Below are 23,265 nucleotides of genomic sequence, written 5' to 3' on the forward strand. Positions count from 1 at the left end.
TTTTATGAACGATGTCCTCAAAGAGCTCATAGATGTGTGTGTTGTTGTTTACATTGACGACATCCTCGTTTATTCTTCATCGGAATCTGAACATCGGAAACACGTGAAAATGGTCCTCGAAAGATTGCGTCAACACAAACTTTTCGCTAAGTTGGAAAAATGTGTTTTCAACGTGACTGAAGTTGAATTCTTGGGATTCATATTATCACCTGGCGGAGTGCGTATGGATTCAAAGAAGGTCGATGCAGTTCTCAAATGGCCATCACCATCCTCCGTAAAAGGTGTGCAAAGCATGTTAGGCTTCGCTAACTTTTACCGCAGGTTTATCCCCGAATTCTCTCGAATAGTCCAGCCCATCACTGCCTTGTTAAAGAAAAACAAACGTTTTGAATGGTCTACCGAGGCGGAACAAGCTTTCCAGGATTTGAAGACTAAATTTATCTCTGCACCAATCTTAAAACACCCTCGCCCCGAACTCCCCTACATCGTGGAAACTGATGCTTCAAGCCTTGCCATGGGGGCAGTTCTATCACAAAAGGACCCGGTAACCAATCAGTTGCATCCCGTGGCATTTTGGTCCCGCAAATTCTCGCCTCCTGAAATCAAATACACGATTACTGACAAGGAACTTCTGGCTATCAAGTCTGCCTTTAAGGCTTGGCGGCATTATCTGCTGGGGGCCCGACACACCGTTACTGTGATTACGGATCACCGAAACCTGCAATATTTGAAAACCGCAAAAGCCCAATCCTCTAGACAACTCCGTTGGGCATTACTCTTTGCCGAGTTTGACTTCATAATTACCTATCGACCTGGTACAAAGAACGGTAAAGCTGATGCCCTTTCTCGGATGGGAGTGGAAGAACACTTGATCAACCCTAAACCTGTACCAATCATTCCCGAACAAAGAATTCTGGGTGTAATCGCCACAGAATCCATAGAGGAAGTTAAGGATAAAGCCAGGCAACTTGTAACTCCAGCAGACATACAGAATTGGCATCTGCAGGGAAAGGACTTTGCAGTAAAGGACAACTTATTGTATTTCCAAGAACGATTATACCTACCCAGCACAGATTTACAGAAAAAAGTAATCTCTTGTTATCACGATTCTTTAATGGAAAGACATCCCGGTATGGCCAAGACCTCAGAAAAGATCAAGCGCTACTTCTGGTGGCCGTCTTGGAAAAAAGATATCAGAGACTTTATAATGTCCTGTGGAGTATGCGCCCAAAACAAGAGTCAAAAGGAAAGACCAGCAGGCCTCTTACGCCCTATTGACATCCCACCTCGCCCTTGGCATACGCTTTCTATGGACTTCATCACCGATCTACCTCCATGCTCCGGATACAATACGATTCTAGTAATCGTGGACTTATTCTCCAAGATGGCGCATTTCATTCCTCTCAAAGGCTTGCCAACAGCAGCAACTCTGGCCCGAGAATTTCTCGAAAACATCGTCCGACTGCACGGTTTTCCTTCGGTTCTAATTTCGGATCAAGGTAGTCAATTTATTTCTCATTTTTGGCGAAGTTGCTGTCGGTCGGCTCAAATTGATGTGAGACTATCGACCAGTCACCACCCTCAGACCGACGGACAAACCGAGAGGATCAATCAAACTCTGGAACAGTATTTACGCTGCATGCTGCAACAAACTGAAAAAACTTGGAAAGACATCCTTTGGATAGCCGAATATGCCTACAATAACTCTGTCCATTCGGGAACTGGGAAAACCCCGTTTTTTCTTTTGTACGGCAGTCACCCTCGAACCTCGGAGTTGGATCCCCTCCAAGATCTTGAAACACCAGCAGTAGACTACCTGCATTCTACAATCACCCAAGCCTTTAAGGAAGCTGTTTCTCACCTTCAAAGGGCTAAAGAACAATACAAGAAAGGAGCAGATCAACATCGGAAGGGAGCCCCTCAATATCAAGTAGGGGATCAAGTCTGGTTATCCACCAAATATCTACCTCTAAAAGGGCCACGCACATTCAACCCAAGATACCTTGGTCCCTATTCCATCACTACCATAGTAAACCCAGTAGCAGTCAAGTTGGACTTGCCCCCGCACATGAAGATACATCCAGTCTTCCACGTCTCTCTATTAAAACCCGTGCAACCTCAAACCCGACTAACTAAATCTCCAAAACCTATCCTAGTTGATGGAGAACTCGAGTTTGAAGTCAAAAGCATTCTGGACTCCAAGAACTCCAAATCTAAACTATTTTACCTAATTGACTGGAAAGGCTACGGCCCCCAAGAGAGATCCTGGGAACCTGCTGAATATGTCCACGCTCCTCGCCTAATCAAAAGATTTCACCGAACATTTCCTGACAAGCCAAAACCCCCGGAGAAGCCCGGTTTGGGAGGGGCCTTGAGGGGGGGTACTGTCATGATCTCTGCTTCCAAAAGGTCAGGGTTTTCCCAACTCCCTTGGAAGCAGATCCATAACCCAGGTTCCGAGTGCCAACCAGTCCCAATTGGGACCTTTTGGACCCAGTCCTGGCGCCAGTGGCACCAGGCTCATAAATATGCCCAGTCCCAGCGCTGGAAGCGCCGGGCTCATAATGCTTGGGTGGACTTACCTGCAGCAGACCATGCTGCTTACTTGCCTGCCAGTTGAGCCTCTGATCCTCTTCTGTTTGGAACTACTTTTCCGGTTGGGTGGGGCAGGAGCCACTCCCTAGATTCAGAACACTGGAACTCTTCTGGAAAGCAGGAACTCTTTTCTTACCTAGGCGTGGCTGTGGAAGGAGACACCTAAGCACTACAGGAGGCTATTTAAACCACACCCGATGGATGAATCTTGCTTTGCGTTATTCTGCATCCTCTGCAGCAGAACGCTCATCGTGTCTTCTGCATCTGATCCTGGGCCTAAGGAAAAAGGCTTACCATCCTGAATCCAGTCTTCAGCAACACCTATAAAAACAAGAAAATCCAGTCTTCAGCAACACCTATAAAGACAAGAAAGAACAGGTTAGCATTACGGTCTTCAGTGACAGCTTTTCACTTACCTGGTCCATCGGCTGTCACCAACGCCTCGCGCTGCATTCCGGCATCTGAAAGACAAAGGCTTACCTACTCTTCGTGCGCTCCGGAGGTCTTCACACTGCATTCCGGCATCTGAAAGACAAAAGCTTACCAACTCTTCGCACGCTCCGGAGGCCTTCGGCGCTGCATCCCGCATCTGAAAGACAAAACAAGGTGCGTTTAAAGACATTGGGGAACTTTAATACTCACGTGCCATTACTCCTTTCCACATCTAACCCAGTGGGTATTCCGGCACCCTGCAGCCGCTCCGAACTTGTACCTGCAAAATAAAAAGACAGTTAGAGCGCATCGTGAAGCGGGCAACAAGCGCTTACTTACGTGCTTCCAGGCGCTTCTATTCATCACACGGGCTCCATCTTCAACTCACTTCAGCCCGTCATCCGCCATCGCCAGAACCCTGCAAAACAAGAAACATCATTACTAAAGACTTTAAAGACATTAGAATTACTCGAAACTTACCGTTCGTGCAGTAAACGACGGACAGCAGTCCTCTGAAGTCAAGAGGCCTGCTCCCCTTATCCAGTGAAGAAACTGGTTACAGCACCCTGCCCCGAGGCAGATGGAGAGCACGGCGTTCACTTACCTAAGACATCTTACCCTTCGAGTCAGACATACAGTGCACAGAGGTCCAGCCCAAAGAGCCAGCCGTGTGTTACACATCACCTTTGAAGATACGGTATACGCCCAGTCAAGACCGGCGCCTCTACGGGAATCAGGTGAGCGTTACAGCTGTACGGAATTGATGTTGTCTTGCATGCACTGGATTTTAACCAAAATTGAGACACACCTGTGACGGCCTTGTACTCAGGCATGCTATTACTGCGTTACATCTTGAGTAACACCTGTACACTTGTACGTTTGATGCACTCAACACAAAGTAGGTCCATCTCCCCTTAACTTTTGTTACTTTACTTGTTGTAGTATTGTTGCTATTGATGATCTTTGCTCTTATTCATGGTTTACCTTCCCCTTTAACCTCCCTATCTGCCCTCTGTGCACTTTAATGGTGTTTTTGTAATTGTATGAGCGCATAGAAGTAGGAGGAATAATCGATTGATCCATACACTGTGCACAGCCACTTGTGATGGGTGTTATAGATGCCCATAATACCACAATGCACATGCCCTTGTAGTTAGACTCACCCAGCAGCCAGGTAAGCTATGGTCTTTTCTGCCCGGGCCCCAATTCAACATTGCATATGCCCTTGTAGTTAGAGTCACCCAGCAGCCAGGTACGCTGTCCACCGTGACGTGCCATGTATACCGAGGCAGCGTGGAGTTGCGCAGCACCATGGAGTCGTGGGTAGAACCGGGAAATGTTTAGCAGCAATGGGTGATGAGGTGGCAGGCATCACACACCATCTGCACGTTCAGCGAATGATAACGTTTTCTGTTGCGGTACACTGCCACCACAGCATGCCTGGCCACCAGCTCCACATCTGTGCAGTCCAAAGCACTGATGACGTTAGGCATGCCTGCAAGGGCATGGAAGGCTATTTGTGTGCCATTAACCTGGTCAGCAGTCCGGGGTAGGCTGATGTGGTCTCGAACATGACGCAGGAGTGCATCAATGACCTGGAACAGGACACGAGGAAAACAGGGTTTCAAGATCCCATGCAGCTCACCAACAGTGTGCTGGTATGTGCCTGTGGCTAGGAAATGCAGCACATGCACTACCCTGAGCAAGGGGGTGATGGCTGTGCAGATATTTATGAGGCTGACCTGGCTGTCATGTCCATTATTTCAGTGATGGTGTCCCTGTCTAGCCGGTACAGGGTGTGGATCTGGCCTTGGCTCAGGTTGAAAGGTGTGGCCCTCAAGGGTGGAATTGGTGGCTCTCTGCATGGTGCAACATGCTGGAAATGCTCATGATGGCCCTCCTCCACCTCAAGCGCCTCTGCTGCATACCCTGCCTCCCTGCCTCTTAAAGTAATAGGCCTGCAAGCATGGCCCCCAGCTCCAGTACTGCTACAGCTACTGCTAGCATTGTGGTGTTGTAAGGGTTGTGGGAGTGGTCCTTTTGTTCTGTAGCACTGCTCAGTGGGTCCACCTGTGCTGATTTTGGGCACCTGTGGCATGTTTCTACACACCTGAATCTACTTAACGCCTGGCCCGCAAAGCTAGTGTTTCCAGCATCGTTTTCACATTTTTTGCATGTCCGCGCAGCTCGTAATGTGCACTTACTAACTCCATGCCGGTATCTCAGGCACAGCTGACGCATCTCTCCGCAGATTCCGGCAATCGTGTTGCCGGATGCGGTGGGTAACTTGCGGTGCTGGTGTTACCGGCATCCCAACTCAGAGTAAGCCGATCTGGAAAAAGGTGCTGGTAAGGATGTACCGGCAACCCTATTTCCGGACCGGCATACTCATATTGAGGCCCATTGTGTTTGGCTGAGTGATGGGCTTGAGATGTATTTCTTGATCAGGGATTACCTTTTAAATTAATTCAATCAGCAAACTCCCAAATAGTAATTTGCGACTGAAAAGTCGGGAGGCCAGATGCGGCCCAGTTTTGGATAGACTGTGTGAAAGGTGAATGTAGTGCAACAACATCATAAAGACGGGCTGCTAGGCATCTTTAGACACATTCTAATATATGTTGCAAGCTTGACACTCAGAAAGAAGGGAAATCATTTGATATTTTGACACTGTGCTGTCTGGGAGTGCAGTTACTGCACAGCTCAGGGCTCCTGTGAAGGGAGTTTCAAGGAGCTGCATGTTTTACCTGACTGTTGCGATAAGATTATGATACACTTTGTTGCGTACACACACTTTATGCCACAGCAAGGCCATCTAAGAGGGCTAGGGAGAAGGGAGGACATCTTTCAGGCTGCAAGCCAACACAATGAACACTAGTGCCTCCCAAGACAGTGAGCCAGCCAGCCAGCCAGCTAAAAAGGCAAGACTGGGCTTGAAACGGAAGTGAATGTGCTAAAAAATTGACTCACAGGCAATGGGAAATGGTGATCTGTGCAGCTTCTACACCTGTGGACCCTTTTAATAATTACAGTCACAAGTGGTTGCAGGCCCTTAATGCAAATGTCATTTTTGCAACTCCCTAAAAAATGTTCATTTGGCAACATTTTCTGCTTCTTCATGATGTGCTACAAGGTTTTTTGTATGTGCCAAATCACCACCATAGTAGTTTCAGAGATCCTAGGCGTGTCCTATTGTGCAAAATATATATGGACTTGTGCCCGCCTTTGGTATAGTGGTGGTCAGGATATTAGGTCTTCCTCAGTGAACTTGTCATTGGGAGCCTGTCCATGCACAAGGAAACGGGAGCGAAACACTTCCAGTGACTCCTCTAGGCCTCACATGGCCAGGAAACAGGAGAGCAAAACACTTCCAGTGACTCCTCTATGCCTCACATGGCCAGGAAACAGGGGAGCGAAACACTTCCAGTGACTCCTCTATGCCTCACATGGCCAAGAGAAGTGACTCCTCTAGGCCTCACATGGCCAAGAAACAGGGGAGCGAAACACTTCCAGTGACTCCTCTATGCCTCACATGGCCAAGAGAAGTGACTCCTCTAGGCCTCACATGGCCAAGAAACAGGGGAGCGAAACACTTCCAGTGACTCCTCTAGGCCTCACATGGCCAGGAAACAGGGGAGCGAAACACTTCCGGTGACTCCTCTAGGTCTCACATGGCCAGGAAACAGAAGCTGAGAAGATGAATGTGCACTCGTGCATGGGGTTTGGTTTGAACTGTGGAACCGACCGTCCCGGAAGTGCTTGAGGTCTGCTAGGAAATTATGGGGTTGGTTATAGCAGTGTGTGAGGCTTGACACCCCCTTGGGCTGAGGCTGGGCTGCTCAGGGAGCTAATCTGCATGATCCAGCCTTTTGCGACCTGGCCTGGGCTGCAGTCACCTTGTCTTGTTGAAAGAGGGCAGAGTGGAGATCTTGGTTGCAAAAGGGGTTGCTTAGTCTGTAGTCCGCTTCTCAGCTTAATTTGGAGGTCTACCTTGGGAGTTACTTCCCGTTTCATGAGCTGGGTGTCACTCATGTGTATCTTTTGTTTATTTAAATTGACGTTTTCTTGGAGTACTACCAGTGTCGTTCTGGCTGCTTCAAAGTGCTTGCCAGCATTGTACATAATAACATGAAATTCATGGAAGCATGACAAAACACGACAATATAACAGGATATAACAAAAAGCAAAATCATGTTCCAAAAAACAAATTGAAAGCGGGCAATAAATAAAGAAATGAATAAAGGAATGAGAAAAGCAAAACTCCCTTAATACCAAAAACGCAATTCAGTTACAAGCTTGCAATTGGGAAGGGAGCGTTACGAGAGGGAAACACACGTGTGGAGCATGGTCAGGTATACAACAGGGAGGAAGTGCAAGTCCAAGCTAGTGCATGGGGTGTTTAGTGAGGGAACACACTCCAAACGCAAGAGGGAGGTGTCCATCAAAAGCATAGTTTCAAGTTAACATTTCTAGCACAGCATGTCCCAGCAGTATAAATGTGACATGGCGTAGGATAGCATAGCATACCACACCAAACTGAAGGAAGCGTGTCAATTCCAAAGCAGCGATGAGCAAAGCGAAGATAGTGTACGCTAGCATCAAACAGCCCCATACAATGCAACCTAACACAGTGTGGCGTACTAGACACATAACAATACAACCCAGCAGAACTGCACCTTAAAGGTCACCCACCCCAAATAAGAGCATAGAGTGGGGGGCACAAAGACACAGAGCGATTCTAGTTTGGAAGCCTGCTGCTCTGGCAAGATGGGACTGGAAGGCTTTTGTGGAGGACAAGGCCTAGACATCCTTGGCACGAGGACCCCACCCTTCAAACCATTGCACCCTGAGGCAAATTGCGCTTTCTTTTCATAATGAGGTGTTTTCTTGGGACTATAGGACGAAGCATGTTCACCCTGTTTGGCAACAGAGGAGGACCTCGTCATTTGAAAGAAACGGTGGCTTCCATAAAATAGATTTCTTTTTAATCTACTTTGTGTTTTATAGAGCACCACTAACATGATACCTTACACCTGCCACCTTGTGTGTGCAGACACTGTGGCATGTTGCAAAGCCTAACAAAGAACCTAAATTAATGCTAAACAAAAGGCGACATCAAACAAAAGAGGCATGAGTGCACCTCAGGGTCCATCCCTGTGCCCAGGCCATATAGCACTGAACGGTCCCTCAGGAGGACTAATGCCCTTGAGACATGCTCACGGTGGACCAGCTACCTGCTGGGCTGCGAGGAGTCTTGCAAGGAGTAGGTTGCAATGCAATGTACTGTGATGTGATACTGATGTGGGTATGCAAATACATCGGAATGTTAGGGTTCTCACAATCTCTCAAACTCATCACTGCAAGCCGGAAAGATTTCATTCAAATGCGTCAAAATGCCCAAGGCTGACGCCCAGACGTAGGCACTTTGCCAGAAGCAAAGATAATGGGGGTCTTGGCAGCAGATTGACTGGGAAATCCTTCAGAAACCTTTTCGAAACACAGGTGGGATTACATTAAAACACGTGGTAATGCACATTAATGTGCACCCACAGACAGTGCACGCTCCCTGCAGCAAGGCGAAATGCATTCAAGTTAATCCACTCCAATTATTTCCCAATACCTTTCTCCTACAAGGGCTTCTGGAGAGAGGCAGGGGAGTGCACAGTCATCGGTGTATCTGGTGGAGGGAGGAAGCAGAGAGAGGTTGTGCACAGTCATCGGTGTATCTGGTGGAGGGAGGAAGCAGAGAGAGGTTCCCTTCCTCTCGCCCTGTCTCTCTGCACCGCCCCACATACACCAGCACCTCAAATGCAAAACGTGTTTCCAACCTAGGCCTAGTGGCTAACCTTTGCACTTCAAGGTGCAATGTCCTGTCTTTAAGGAAACTGACTGACAAGTCGGTTTACTCTTCTAAGGGGTGGATGTCTGTCAGGTACCTTGATGCCGGACGTTCCACAAGCGAAGGGAATGAATAGGGAGGCATATCCCCCAAGCAGGGAATGGATGCACCTACTCTTGTGTCAGTTACTCGCACAGCCCCTCCAGGCCCTTCGGCTGCCTCAAGCACTGAGAGAGATTCAAGGGGAAAGTGACTGAGGGGATAGAAAGAAACCCATGTCCAAGGTGTTCTGCACGTTCTGTATTTACTGTTTTATACTGCACCAGTCACCGCCATAGTGAGCTAACTGAACCAAGGTTTGCGTCCGGAAAGTAGTGTACTGTGACTCTGCCAAGGGGTAGCCAGATACTGTTGTGCTAGAGAATAGAAAAGGAAAGCAGAGGGAAGTAGGGGGAAGCATGGGGAACAAGGGCTATACACATATGTTATAAAACTTGTATACTGTGCCAAATCACCATCTCAGAGTGCCTGTCGTGTCTGAAGATATCCTGATGTGCAAATCACGGAGGCTGTTGTTTCAATTAATAATTTCGTGCAAACTCTGTGACACGCCAGCCTGCCATAACATGAGCGGACATGTGACTGACGCCTTCCAGATCTGTCTGCTTCTTGGATGAATGCATTGTTCTGTGGCACAAAATGCAGTGTTAAGTGTTGTAAATGTGTTGCTATATTTTAAAACCAAATGGGTTATAAGGTTTAGTCATAATGTAGCACATGAACAAATATATGTAAAGCCAATAGTTCTGGCTTTGCAAATGCACAGGATGAGACTTTTTTTTGCCATGTGGGGTCTTTACAAAAAATGTCCCACTTTCTGCAATGCCATTCCGATTTGCTTTGTCGTGTTTAATGGTCGCCATGATTGATTGGGAGTAGCATGAAAACCCAACAAGCTCTTAAAAGCAACAGTCAACACTTCTGTCTCCAGTTTAAGCAGTGTCACTCACCACTACACAATACCTACCACTATAAGTGAGCTTGCACGATGATGCATTCATTCTGCATTATGGAGAGGGTGATTGAATTCAGGGACCCCAAAAATGTAGATCCAAGAGCTCTGGCAGGGAGCTAAAGCTCTCTCCAGCTAGACCTAAAAAGAGACAGCAAGATTGCAACTTCAAATACTTGAATATTTGCCAGTTGTTCAATGTCTGTGCTATGGCCCCGGCTGTGCAACCAGGAGCTCAGGGGGCTCTAATCCTCTTTGCCTCGTTGGGCTATGCGTTCTGATCTTCGCCTCCCTGTACCTCCACTGCCCAAACATGATTGCTTAACAAAGGTGATTAAAAAAGAGTGTTAAGCACTATAACAAAATCTGTGCTTTAATGTTCACTGCTTGTACTAAACACTCTCCAATGATGCCGCCCCCTTTTTTCTTGTTTCTAGACCCCCATTTCCTCAACAATAAAGAGATGTCTGATGTCACATTTTTGGTGGAAGGGAAGCTGTTCCATGCTCACAAAGTGCTGCTGGTGACAGCCTCCAACAGGTGCGTTCAACTATTGATATGATATGATACGGCATTCATAACGCGCCTATACACAAGTGCTTCAAGGCGCGACGAGGCAAGGGAGGGGGAAACGGAGGGAAGACCGACAACGATCCTACTAGGCCAGCCGATATTCAGATCGCGCAAGTGCATGGGAAGGGGGAAAATGTCGGTGGCGGGGGAGGGGACAGTGGAGTACATGGGATAATAGAATAAATAACAATAAGTAAAAAGTACCGCCAGCAGGTGGCAAGTGCAAGAGTAAGTGCGGACATCAGGTGTGAAGTGATGGTAGTGGGACTGTTGGGATACAGAAAACAGTCACCAAGTACTGGGGTTGCCAGGAGGGCATTGCAGGTGTGCGAATGGCGGGGGAGGGGGCCTGGGCCCAAGATCAGAGGGTGGCCTGGTAACCAGTGCAGTTTCAGTATCAGCCAGGGAGTCAGCAGGGGAGAGGAGGAGAAAAAACAGAAGCAAAGTGAAAGGTTTTGAGGTGCTTACGAAACCAAAGGAGTTCTATCTTTTCGCTCACCTATCCTTTTTTTTTTAATGGGGTGGATTAGGGGCTACTAAAAATAATAAACCTTTTGGAATGCAAGCTGCACTGTGACTGGCTAGTTACCTGTCTTCACTTGGCTACATGGACTTGTAAGAAAAGCAAGGTGTCCGTTTGCATTTTCTTAAAGGTAATTAGCACCTGGGGTCACTGCAACAGCCAATCAGAAAGCTTGGGACGCATGTTTTGTCAATTGCTACAAGCCTGCGTTACGAACTTTCCGATGGCTGATCCCTCTCCGTAATTTCTTTTCGCCGCCCACTACCCTAAATGCGAAAATGAAAAGCCATCCCTTCTGGTTTGCCTTCCATCTTTCTGTGCTGTTTGCTGTAACTGTGCAGCAATGAAAATGGAAGCAGGGTTCTTTCTATGTCTAAAGACGTCTTTTTCTCATTTACTTGGCAGCCATGTTTTTTTCTTGTGCAAAAAACTGTTCAAGATTCAGGTGTGTGGCTTGGGGCATGAAGTTGTGTTTAGCAGCCCAGGTGTTGGTGGCAGAGTGCTACAAAACTATGAAAGGACTGGGTTTTTTTTGGGAGTCGGAGGTTAGGACCGTGCCCCTTTCAACAAATACCAACTACAGAAAGATCCTAACGCCTCTCATAACTCTCCCTTAGGGATCTATAATCTACTATCTAGATCTCTTGAGAACTGTCGCCCTTGGTCTACAACAAATTACCACCAACACTTATTTTCTGAAAAAATATATAACTGTTTGTTTTATTACAAAAATGTTTTTTTTAAAAAACATCTCTAGCAAAATAATCTTCAGTCTTTTGTAAAAGGAAAAACAACTCAAAAGGTGAAGAAAAAGGAAGCATATACAAAGTATTGCTCCTCATGTAGAACTCAAACATCAACTGTGGTATACATAAGTACATTTACCTATAGTTATAGAAATCACCACCATTAATAAATCACAAAAAGGGTAGAACACTGAAGACAAAATGTGGTTCAGTACGTAATCAAAACAAAACTACAACCGACACATTCAATTATATACTAAACAATACAAACGACACAAATTGTATTATTAGCATCCAAAAACGATGTAAAATTATGATGTCTAATCTAGAATCTCATATACAAATAGCAGGATTCTTTTGATGATGCTCAGTACAATTCAGCTTTTAGTGCCCAATTATTACTGTGACAACATTCTCACAGTCTTATTGACCCAGTTGGTGGCAGAGTGCTAACATCATTAAACTACACATTGGCAGGCTGATATGGGCACTGCAGCCATTGGTAAAGGCCCTCATGATTTCCTCAGGCTAGTGGACCACAACCACCATACTACCGACTCGGTCTTTAACACTTAATATGTTTGAAGGGGGCGATGGTCAACGCGGTCTATTAGCGATCTGCGGTTGCCAGCACTGCTGATGGTGGCTTTGCAAAACCAGGATGTGCCCGAAATTGGCTTAACTCTGCACTCTTCAGCCAATCACCACAGTTCTGTGGCAGCCTGAGGGCATCAGGCCTAGAAGGATATCTGGAAGATTCACAGTAGGTTGGCTTCTCAGAAAGGATGAGCAGGCAAGGTCACAGGCAATCACATGTCAGCGACACAGTCTGACACGTGACTAACTCCGCCCTAGCCCAACCGAGCGTTCGGTTTAGCTGGCCTACTGCGAGTCAATTACAGACCATTGCACCTCAGCTCTAGGCCGCCTCCCTGTGACTGCAGCCTAGACACCATGTATGTCTGGGGATCTAGGGAGACTACATGTCACCGTGAATTAAGAAGCACCTTCTTAGTGGACCACCCTATTGGTCCTAATCGGCAATCACAATGTTGCTAGACCATTGATAGTGACTGCAACGCATCTTCATAAATAGATAGTATCCTGCGTCCTCATGCCCCTCTTAGTGTGATCTTCCCTCCCTTGTGTGCCTCCATTAGCCGCCTGCCTAGTCCACTGCTCAATAACGATAGTGCTGTTCCTGGAAAACTTATAAACTTATGTTCTGGGTAGAGCTGAAAATGTTTATGTATAACTCAAAATTAAATAACTATGCATGTACATTATAAAACTTTTAAAAATCCCTAAAATAAAAAAAAGAGAGAGCATGCTTTGGAGGTACTTATAGGACCTTTTGTATTGGCACCTGAGATTACTTGTCAGAAAAACACCTTTAATACCAAAGCAGTCGTCATTTTTACGCATGCCATTCTGAGTTCTAACAGCACCACCGCTCCCCCGCTCCTCTGTAGGTTCAAGGCCCTGGTGACCAACAAGACTGAGCCGGAGATCCCCGGTAGCAAGACGGTGGAAGTCAGTGATATTAGGTACAATATCTTCCAGGTAGGCATATGACGCGGTCTGTTGTTTCTTTGTATGTTTGTGCCACTACACACACCATGCTCTTTTGCTTCCCCACTTGTTCGTACTGAGCAAACGCCAAAACCTTCATTGAAAAAGAAAGCACAGATGTTGAATGCTTGCCCAAACGTGCCCTGCGTCTGATTGTATCCTCAGATGTGAGGCTAATCCTTCTGGGGCTGTGTTTACAGCAGGTCTAACACTCACATCTTCCAAAAACTGAGCTGCCTGTTTCTTAACTCTCTTCACCCTGTGATTAATGCCTTTTTTAGTGCATGTTCCTATCTGTCGAGTCAGCTTCCTTCACTATGCTTTGGATTTTGGATGCATCGACATAGCATAATAAATGATAACGTCATGATCTGTTTTGCAGTAACAATAATTCAAGCAGTATTTGCAAAATGCCACTAGAATTTCTGACCACCACATGCAGGGTGTAGATGTTATGTCTGAGGTAGTCTAATGGCTTATCACTGGAGTCAAAGTCCTACTTTAAACAAGGTATGGCTATTTTTACCAACACCTCAGAGGTAGAGGTAAAAATTCCTAAATTAGCCCCAACATGTTTCAGACTTTTTTTTATTTAACTGTGCAGTAGGGTAGCACAGACAGTTCCATTCAATACAATAAACAAGGTTTTGAGAGTTCCACGGATTGACATCTCTGTCACCTGGGATTTATTTTTAAAAAAACAATGGGGGGAGGGCTATGTTCAATGTAGGCAGGGTAAGCCCAGGCAAAGGTTTTTATAACACAAAAAAGGGGCAACCACAGCTGATAGTTATATGGTACAAAACACTCAATATTCAAACAGAAATGGAGCAGAAAGCGATTCAAGTCCAACTTGTAATACACCTGTCCTAAGATGAGGACAGGGGTGTCAAGACAGGACAGGGAGATTGTCTAGCTATCCCTGCCTGTGGGTGATCTTTTCCTAGGCTGCGCTGCTGTGGCGCCCACCTAAAAGTGGATAGAATAAGAAGAACCATGATTTTTTTCTCTTCTGAGTTTCTGTTCTACCAGTGGATCATACATTAGTCACTTGTGGATCAATTCATTCTCCCATGTATACAGCAATTGTACGTAAACCATAGAAAGGGGCTGACAGAGGACCACATGACTGCTTTCAGCAACAATTATTTTATTATGATGTGTCTTGTTCCAAAACCCAGTTGTTTTTATTCTAAAAGAGATGTGGAGACATATAGGGTCTCATCACGAGTTGGGCGGTAGCCCTTAAATCCGTCGGTAACAGAATTTGAACCGCCAATACCGCTCTGCCAGATCACGAGTCAGCGCAAATACCGCCGGCCAAAAAATGAACCAGCGCTATTACAGCCAGTGCTAATAGCGCCGGCCACAGACGGCAACGCAATTTGCGCCGTAGTTTCTAATGGTAGCCCTTGTTTCGGCGCTATTTCCGCCAGGCGCAAATACCGTTACTGCTGGAGTCGGGTGCACACTCTTGCAATGCTGTGATATGTCGCTATTTACACCACGGGTCACAGTGGTAACACTATTTTCGCTAGGCGGCAATAGCATCCGCTTACCGTCAAACTCGTGATGAGACCCAAAGTCTGATCAATGATGGGGGTGTATATTAAAATCAATGGATGGCAAGTGTTTCTGTGCCAGAGGGTCCTATTTGTGACAGATGCTCCCTTTTTCCTTTCAGATGTTGATGCAGTATTTATATTACGGAGGGACTGATTCGGTGGACATCCCCACAGCCGATATCTTGGAGGTAAAGTGCTTTATTAACTTATTCTTCAGTGCTTTGGTTTGACAATGTTCCGAACAGCCTCGCCCTAGGCCCCACCATCTCGGGTATAATGATTTGAGGCTATTCTCTAGCCTGCTGAAGCCCTCCCAGGGTAGCAGGCTAGATGTAACCGATTGATCAATAAACAGATCAACTGATAATAGAGAAGGCACTGGTAGAGGGAGAGGTTGACAGAGTGGTAGATAGAGATTCACCCATAGATATATGGAGAGATACCCAGATATATAGGGAGATAACCAGATATATAAAGATATAACCAGATATATAGGGAGATAACCAGATATATAGAGAGATAACCAGATATATAGGGAGATAACCAGATATATAGAGAGATAACCAGATATATAGAGAGATAATCAGATATATAGGGAGATAACCAGATATATAGGGAGATAACCAGATAGCCCTTCCACCACACTCCATGTCAAGAGCCAATATTTTGCCTTTTTAATTTACATCTGTGGTTTATACATTACCAAAATAAAACAGATGGTAAGGTTTTGAATAATAATGTGCTTTCTAAACAACTTAAAATTCCTAACAAAATGAAAAGAATACAAATAGTTTCTATTCTCTGAGCGATTATAGTCTTAATGTACTAAAGATGACGCAAGAGTCTTCACTGTTCCATTTTCCTCTTCCCCTGGTCTCCCCCTTACCCCATGTTGCCTTCCACACACCCACATCTTGGCGTCGACACATCTGCTCAGCTGGCTTAAAAAACCCTAGCTCTCACCCTGGATACAGGGATGGTTTCTTACAAACTAATCTGGTGAAAGCCTCCAAACTACTAGGGCCCGCCCTGCAACACCACATCGTCTACACCTAGGACCATGCCACGTCAAGTCTAGAGTTTGCCATTACACGAAAGCTTTGCTCTAATACGCGCTACGCACTGCTATTTCTTTCGTTCACGCGGATTTAAAATGTATCACAGTTAAGAAACATGCATGCCTACTAGTACAAGCATACTAGCGTATCATCATCCCCACTAAACCGCGTCATCTTTGACCTTACCCCTTTATTTATAGTACGTGGTGGCCTGCAATACATGTTTAAATAATGTTCTTATTACAGGCTAGTTGTGACATCACTACTGGCCTGTAACAGGAAAATCACAACTGTACTGTAATCAGTTATTACGCTTCAGCTGTGCCGTCACGATGCCTGAGCCAGCACAGAGTAGAATTCCAGCTGTCACTGCAGCACTTAATTCAAGCCTCGACAAGCCATTTAAATTAATTTCTTGTCAAATAGATTTCTTGGTCCTTTACAACTATTGACTGATCAGAAACTGTTTATGGCAGTGGGTTCATTTTATTTTCGAGTTTAAAACACATGAAAACAAGAATCTGCGTATTACTGCTTATTTGAAAGCACCAACTGCCAACGATTTAGATGGATTTTATAAAACTGCTAAAATATGTTTTCAGAAACAGATTAAAAGCCGAATATAGTTTTTTAAAATCTAAGCACAATTCTAAATTGATATTATATATCAGCAAGTGGAAAATCTCTTACAATAAACAACAGGCTATGTATTTAAAGGGTTCAATGTGATATTTTCGATTTTTTTTTATAGGTCGTCTAACTAAAAAACTGATTTTTTTCAGCTGATTTTAGGTGAGCTACAAAAAAACAAAAACCACATTTCCACACCCCCATCAATCCCAACACCCTCTCCTCTTGCGAGATTAACCAGAAATCTGAGGACTTCACCACCTGAACCCCTTCCACCAGCCCCCGCCACTTCCCTCCCCATCCAAGACTCCCCCTATTCCCAATGCAACACAAACACCTAAAACACACACACACACGCACACACAAACTTACCTCCTCTCGCTCACCGCTGCTTCCGGGTCCTGGAGTGCCTGTCAGCCTCTGCATGCACTCGTAGCGGCAGGGGCGTGACAATTCGTTTTAGAAAGACCGCTCCGTGCAGTCACAGAGCGGTCTTTCTAAATCAATTTGTTTTATAGTAGTTTTTTTTTTTAAACGACTACTTCACTTTGGACCATTAGACGGGATGACAGTGTGTGGCCATGTATTGTAAAGTATAAAATATCCTCTACCATACATAAAAAGGATATTTCAATTCACCTGCGATTTCCATGACCTTATGAACGTTTTTGGCCTCGTTCCTGTATTTGGCCACAGAACTCCTTGGGGACTTGCAATATCCTTATAACGATATCTTGAGGGGTACTTTCTTTCGTATATCTAGCTCCTTCAACACTCGCCCCCTTCCTGATTACCCACTGACTAAGGTCTGGAGACACCTGGCCAGTGTGACAATATGCCAATCTCTAGGAAAAGGTAATGTGCTGTAAGACCACCCCGTGGTGATGGGTGCCGTATAAAGATAATTTAACATAACATTCTTGATCCTCATGCATAGATGCTCTTCCTCAGCAATACCCATACGTGTTGACAAACATTGAATCAGCACTCTTTGTTCAGGAGTTGGCATGTTGTCATTATATGTTTACTAGTCTCACAACAAGATTTGTCTACAGCTTCGTTCTACTCTGGGATTCTGCTACATGCCCCGGAGGCTTCTAAAGTGGGTAGTAAATTAAACTCACGCCCAGTGCTCCAGATAAGATTTGGAAGTGGGAGTATTTTACTCCCTATTTTTCAAAGTTGGGAGCAAAATGATTTTTAGGGAGTAAATATGTACATTCAGTTCCCAAAGGGAGTATTTTACAAACGAGTAAACATATGTTTTAACTGGACAATGGAAATGTTTTTGTAATAAAATTGTATTCATGTACATGAAAAGATACTTGTACATACATGTTTATGTCTTCCTATCAGCAGTAATAATAGTAGTTTCTTCTCGTAGTACTATTTGCGCTACTGGTCCAAACATATCCATGGAGCTGTGTGGGTGAAAGCAGGGGCACACCTGGTTCTACGTGTCTGCTTCCTATTTAATGTTGGGGGCCTTTTTACTCCACGTTTTTTATTTTTTGGGAGTATTTGCTTATTTTTAAAGAGTAAAAGTGGCCGATACACCCCTTATCTATAGGGCTGCTCACGTCGTAACTTGAGGCAAGGTGATAGGAGTTCACTAACTTGCTTGTTTTGGATATATTCACTAGTGTTAGGCACTAGTGTTAGGCATGGATTGCTATTGTTCCAAATTCATTTGGCCATCAATGATGTCCATGTGTCTGCATCATCAAATACCTCCATCATTCATTTACAGTGAAGTTCAAAAGTACTGATTGGTAATTGCTCTTTTGGGTGAGCATTGTGGATGCCGGGAATTGCATTCTGGATTTTAGCATAGAATGTTCACATCTGGGCATTAGACAATGTAACCCCAGAAATGAAGCCTAATTCAGTACAAAGGAACTAAATTGAGGTTCCTTGAGGTAACGTCCATAGATATATCCAGCACCTTCTTTTGATTTGGCCTTTGCATCACGTGTCCAAGCTTCATGCCCATTAAGGATTGTTGGAATTATCCTTAACCTGTTGGCTGTAATGATTGATGTCAGACTGAGGCAGAGATGGAGCCAGCCTCAAACTTTTGAGGGGCTGGAAGGCAGTTTTGAAAGCTGGTAGTGAGTAGGGCCATTAAACCAAATGCGCGGTTGACCCCACCTCTGTCTCAGTCCAGGAAGATGAATAGCTACTATGCCCTCCTTTGGCTCTTTAGAGCCACTTTCACCCCAATTCAGAGGCTATATTTAGTTTCACAAAGAGGCTGTCTAAATGCTGACCCCAGCAGTCATGCTTTGGCTTGATCATAGGGTGTCTATTCATATATCCTTGGGAGGCTTTTGTCCTTTGCCACCGTATGTTTTCTGCTGCCGTCAGTGCGTTAATGATTGTTTAATGTAAGTAAATACACTGCTCTGCGATGGGAGGAATTTGAAAGTCTCTTGCTGTCTCCGGCTGGGAATCACAGCAGAGTGATGCCTTCTACCTCAAACTGGGATGCTTAAGCCCTCCCAAGCAAGGAACTGGTGCCGCCACATGAACTGAGTCCTGTGAGAAACCCAAAGGGGTCTCACCCGTTAGTCCCCCGGGATCTGTCGTCCAGGTTGCCAGGACATGGCCACCACTATTGGATCCAGTTCCTGGGGGTGGCCCAGTGGAGGAGGATCACCTGGGCGAGGGATCTTCGTGGAGCGGAAGTGGGACACTGAGGGTTGAGATGTGGTATCCCCTTCCTTGTAACACCTTTTCCCCATCCTACCCTCTAGGATATTTTGAAGCCTTACCCACCCACCCTTGCTTACGCTATAACGGACAACAGACTAACACCAGAGCCATTTATGTCCCAACACACGGGTCAGGCAGAGTCAGGCAACTGACAATAATCACGCACACCTGATGCCCCTTTACATTCGCCAATGAGATAAAACACGGGGCACAAAAGCACACTTCGAGCAAGGCCGAACGCATGAGGAGCCAGCTGCACTAAACCGGCAGCTAAAGAGGAGAAGTAAGGGGGTGAGACCTGGAAGGACGACGAGGGGGTGATTGCCCTTTTCACCTGATACCAATTGTTTGTTAAATGCAATGTCATCACTCTCCAAGTACCAAATGCCTGGTTAAATTCCTGTGTAGTCCCCATCTATAAAAAAAAAAAGGGCTCTAGGACGCTACCTCAAAACTATCGCCATTTTGCACACTACAAGAAAAATGTTTAGCTCTCTCCTATTTAAATATCTAGAAAAATTGATACGGGATTATAACATTTTACCAATCTATCAAACGGGATTCCGACCAGGTATGAACACATCCGTACATGGGTTATTATTGAATATTGTGATGCATGAAGCATTGACAAGAGACGACACCCGGTCTATGTATCTACACTAGATTTTAGCGTGGCTTTCGATAATGTTGACTGCACTAGATTATGGAAAAGTCTTGTGCTGTGGGGGATCCCATTGATTGATTGATTTGATATTTATAATGCACATATACATAAGTGTTTCAGAGGTGAAGCAGAGGTGTGTTTCAACCCCCTGCTTATTCAATTGATATCTAGCCAATTTCGATAATATCATAAATAAAATCTCTGACTTTCCAACCAATGATGGGCCCTAGAAGTAATCCAAGGCATTTTACAGAGATGACTTTATTATAATTGAGCGACCCCAGATCGGGTTACAGAGAAACCTTTACAGGATTTGTGATTACTCCGTGGCCAATCGCTTCAGACCATCAAAATCATATATTAAAGAGCAAGCACTGTAACTGGTATATAACTGGTACCCATTACTGGATCTCAAAGAGGCTGCCTTCTTAGGATTTAGGCTAAATACTACCCTGGCCCGGCCATTGCCCATTTTTATGAAGCAAAAAAGAATAAAACACTCCTACTGGTTTCGAAATTAAAAAAAACAATTTATAGCAGGTGGGCTACACATCTGCCCTATAGTTTCAGTTATATTTTCATGGCACCGATCTGCTACCCAGACTGTGTCAGAAGTCTTTAGATGCATGGCTAATTTTGCACACTTTCTTATCACTTCCAAAATGGCTGCCAGCACAGGTTGATTAGGGCTGAATTTGGATTACGGTCACGATGCGTGTGTATTTCACAGGCACCAAATAACACTACTGGCTGTTTCGACACCGTTTTACTCTGGATAAGGGCTCATTCCTGGTCACCCTTGAGGACTGTGATCCTTGGATGAATCAATATGACCTTGATTTCCACCTTCTGGAAAAAAAACCTTTACGCGCTGACTGGATTCCTAGTGATGCACATCTTAAGGGCCAGTCTCCTGGAGAAGAAAGAATGTGTTTCCTGCTCCTTGAGAGAGGTAACATTATTTAGATTTCCTAGTAGACCCTCTAAGGACATTGAAACTTTGAAGCATTTATGTATTTAATGGCCAAGTTTGAGTGAGTTGAGTACACTACACTTTGCCCCCTTTGTGCACAACGTGACGAGGATGAATACAAATGAATTCTGGTAGAGACTAATGACAGGCAGACAAGTCTCATTAATACTAGCTTTGTGTAGATTTTTAACGTATGTATTTGATGGTTTTAACAAATGATGTTTTGGGGAAATAATTAACTAAATTGTCTTGTTACATGTTTGTAATAAACCAATGCAAAATAAAAAATAAATAAAGGAACTTTAAGGAACATTGAGTAATCTTTTCACAACTTTTGTGACTCAATTTACCCTAAAATATCCCTCATTTCTTTTGAGGCCCACACTTTGAAATCTGTACTCCATTTAAATGATTTACCATTGTATTTTTGAATGTGGTGTCGGACACAGTATTGAATTAGAAAGCTGCATATAGTTCTTTGGTAGAGTACACTTCATTCAATTACAATGTGGCGTTATGTACCCGTTCCTGGGGCAACACCGGGGGCTAACGACTCACGGCCTCAGTTAATGGGCCGAGGGAAGCGAGGGCTGTTAACGTAGGCCCAGGGCCGTTACCCCCCCCACCCACAGGTGTTGCCCATGGAATGGATACATAATGCCACCTGAGCACCCTGGGCGGGGGAGCTAGACAATCAAGTGGCTAGGAACGCAGGCTTGAACCGCCGGTGTAAGCCCGTGTTCCAAGCCACCTGACAGACAGCTCCCCCCACTGCCATCTTCCCCCACCTTCAGTCCCCATTTATTTTTTCTTTATGAACCCCGCCCCCCCCCCCCCCTACCCATTTACCTTATTTCGGCTGCGGCAGACCTCGCCGCGCAGCCGCACCTTCCCCTCAGCTTCCCAAGGCCCCATGGAAAGGGAAGAGGGCCTCTGTACAGAGCCCCCGCCTTCCCTTTCCATGGTGGCCATTTTGGTAAAGTATTTCCTTCCTACAGCGCGTGGCATCCCGTTGTAGAAAGGAAAATCCTTTTTTTTTAGCACCCTGGGTTGCCGATTTGTTAACCTGGGGTGCTAATGCTGCATATTATAAACCGTCATCTATAAAATATAGCATTCGCAAATAATGTATGCGTTTAAACGGCCAGTTATATGGTTCTGCCTTCACCCTTTAGCCTATCTGTGTACTTCCCAGGTCTCTCTGACATTCGGAGAATACACATATCAGGGTTTCCTAGTGGTTTTGCGTGGGTTTTTTGGAAAGATACATGATTTGCCTTTTCCTGCCACCTTGTGGTCATGCATGGACTGACATTTCTTTTTTCGATACCTTTTATTGTCTCGTAGAACATTTGCGGGTATGACGGGAGAGACAACCTAATTTTACAAGCATTAGCAAAGCCAATAGTTTTAACTTTGGCTGCTATTCATTGCATTTTATATTTAAATGCATACATTTGTATCGGCATCATAAATAAGAGGAACAACACAAAGAACAGGTGCCTGAAGTGCCGGTCATGTAACTATTATTAAGCGAGCTGTTAGCCTATGAGGGCTGATTAAACACTTCTAATAGTTTACATCCGCAGCCTGTGCACACAGCCTGCAGCTTCCTCGGCCTGCTGTGGAGGCCCATAACATGCTTTTGGTCTCTATACCGCCTGGCCTGACATATTTAGTCAAGTTAAATTACACCTTCAAACCCACATTGCCCATGGTCGTAAATGCTATCCAACAGAAAACTGCAACTCCCAACAAGCCATTCACCACAGAGCCAAAATGTTGGACTCTACCACTAAGAAATACAATACGAACACACATGCCAAGATCCAGTTCTGGTGTGCCACTCATGCCCATGCAAAGAGGGCATCAACACGCATGTAAACTTGCAAGTTATAACTGATGTAAGGAAGATTGGATTGCATGAGGGCTATATACTCATTTCCAGGTGGGCAAACATCTGAGCATCGTTCCTGCCTTACCATTTGCCTCCAAGACACCTGAAACAGCTGTTCCATTCGGTCCTTGCCTGCAGATTTCATGATTAATGCCAGCTCTTCAGTGCCATGCATACTTCAAAACCTCCAACATAACAAGGTCCCCACTTGTAAAATATATAAATTCCATGTGCAGATCCATAGCATGTTCAGGGGGTGCTTATTTCAGCATCATAGAGCAAGAATGTCCAACCTTTTCACATCCGCTTGACGCCAATCAAATTCCCAATTGCTTTTGAATTTGTACACATTTGGCCTTTCACCACTTTATTGTTCACTGTGCTGCCGTGCAGTGCATTTATCCTTTCTCTTTCCACTTACTATAAGAAATATTAGTGTATGTGCAGATATGTATAAAAGAAACATATACA

The 23,265-nt window shown here is 45.1% G+C and overlaps 1 protein-coding gene and 1 long non-coding RNA gene across 4 annotated transcripts in view; one reads left to right on the forward strand and one right to left on the reverse strand.

Annotated features, from left to right (window-relative positions):
- The window catches only part of LOC138503562 (uncharacterized), a 156,813-nt gene extending 135,003 nt beyond the window's left edge, over positions 1–21,810 (reverse strand). For all 3 annotated transcript variants that reach the window (XR_011279664.1, XR_011279663.1, XR_011279661.1), the window contains exon 1: positions 21,747–21,810. This is a non-coding gene — a long non-coding RNA (uncharacterized lncRNA). The remainder of the gene's footprint in view (positions 1–21,746) is intronic.
- Positions 1–23,265, forward strand: part of ABTB2 (ankyrin repeat and BTB domain containing 2) — a 608,178-nt gene that overhangs the window by 576,171 nt on the left and 8,742 nt on the right. The window contains exons 13-15 of the mRNA XM_069623381.1: positions 10,316–10,418; positions 13,193–13,283; positions 14,977–15,045. Of these exons, the coding sequence (XP_069479482.1) occupies positions 10,316–10,418; positions 13,193–13,283; positions 14,977–15,045 (263 nt within the window). The remainder of the gene's footprint in view (positions 1–10,315; positions 10,419–13,192; positions 13,284–14,976; positions 15,046–23,265) is intronic.

Source organism: Ambystoma mexicanum, chromosome 11 (genome assembly GCF_040938575.1).
Source record: "Ambystoma mexicanum isolate Mex_15411 chromosome 11, UKY_AmexF1_1, whole genome shotgun sequence".
Taxonomy (NCBI): Eukaryota; Metazoa; Chordata; class Amphibia; order Caudata; family Ambystomatidae; genus Ambystoma; species Ambystoma mexicanum.